This window comes from Sipha flava, unplaced genomic scaffold, assembly GCF_003268045.1.
Source record: "Sipha flava isolate LNK unplaced genomic scaffold, YSA_version1 38_pilon_pilon, whole genome shotgun sequence".
NCBI lineage: Eukaryota > Metazoa > Arthropoda > Insecta > Hemiptera > Aphididae > Sipha > Sipha flava.
The window spans coordinates 2,570,720-2,572,195 of NW_020273099.1; the positions used below are offsets into that span (position 1 = coordinate 2,570,720).

The 1,476-nt window shown below is 28.1% G+C and overlaps 1 protein-coding gene across 1 annotated transcript in view; it reads left to right on the forward strand.

Moving 5' to 3' along the window:
- The window catches only part of LOC112688435 (DNA (cytosine-5)-methyltransferase 1-like), a gene marked incomplete in the record, with an annotated part of 3,975 nt that extends 3,142 nt beyond the window's left edge, over nt 1–833 (forward strand). The window contains 2 exon segments of the mRNA XM_025561606.1: nt 1–150; nt 152–833. Coding sequence (XP_025417391.1) covers nt 1–150; nt 152–784 — 783 coding nt within the window.
- Between the last annotated feature and the right edge of the window lie 643 nt (nt 834–1,476).

Here is a 1,476-nt window from a genome sequence, read left to right on the forward strand (position 1 = left end):
AAAAAGTTCAAAACAAATTGCAAGTATGATGAATCAGCTCCAATGAGAACAGTTACTGTATATGATGCCTGGTCTGATTTACCTGAGATATCCAATGGAGCATGTGAAGAAGAACTACCTTATGTATCCAATCCTATAACACATTTGCAAAAAAATACTTAGGTACCCAGATAATGGATTCTCAGATTCTATATTGACTGATCATATCTGCAAGGACATGTCACCTTTAGTACAAGCAAGAATGGAATTGATTCCTGTAGGCGAAGGGAGTGATTGGAGAGACCTTCCTAATATTGAAGTAAAACTCTCTGATGGAACTATGACAAATAAACTTTTGTATTCTTATGATGACATTAAAAATGGTAAAGGTTATAATGGTGCATTACGCGGTGTTTGCCAATGCGCTACTGGAAATAAATGCAATCCACAGGATCGTCAAAACAATACTATTATACCATGGTGTTTACCTCATACCGGTAATAGACATAATAACTGGGCAGGTTTATATGGTCGATTGGCTTGGACAGGTTTTTGCTCGACCACTATTACAAATCCTGAACCAATGGGTAAACAGGGTAGAGTTCTTCATCCTGAGCAACATCGTGTGGTCAGTGTCAGAGAGTGTGCTCGATCACAAGGTTTCAAAGATTCATTCTTATTCTATGGTCCAACCATTAATAAACATCGACAAATTGGTAATGCTGTACCTCCACCTATGGGTACTGCAATTGGATTTGAAATTATCAAAGCTATGTGCAGGTATCAAGCTGAAGGATTTTATTAATTTTCTATATTTTTAACAATGGAAAAGATGTTATATAATTTTAAGTTTTATTTTATGTTTATTAAAATATAATGAACAAATATTGTTTTTACTCTTGTTTTGGATATATTTTTAAAAGTATATTGTATTGTGTGATACTATAGTAGGAATACAATTTTTAATTGTAAAATGTATATTATGTTTTAAAGTTAATTGATTTTATTGTTCTAATAATTGTTTTACTAAGAATAGTTTTATGTATTTTTTAATGTGGTAAACAGAATTTTTTTTTGTTTTATTTCAAATAAAGTTTTGTTGTAAAATTTAATATTTTAGTATTACATTTGAAGGAATTATTCAGAATTTTTAGTGTTAGTACTTATGATATTATCCGTAAAGACATTTGTATTTTGTACTTAGTTATTAAATATCAGTTTCATTTTAGTTAATTTATATCAAGGAAATAAGATTTGAACTGATACTCATTTATGATTTTTGTACTAGATTTTTTTTTAATATACCTTAAAATATAATAAAAATTTATGTTGTTACTTTTGCATACATAATGTTAAATGCTATTAGAAATAAAAGAAGTTAAAAGGTTTACTAAGTACATGGATTATATTTATTTATTTTTTGTTGTTTTTATTAAATTATTCAGTTTCTGATTATTGATAATCATCAGTATCTTTAATATTGTATTTATATTGTAG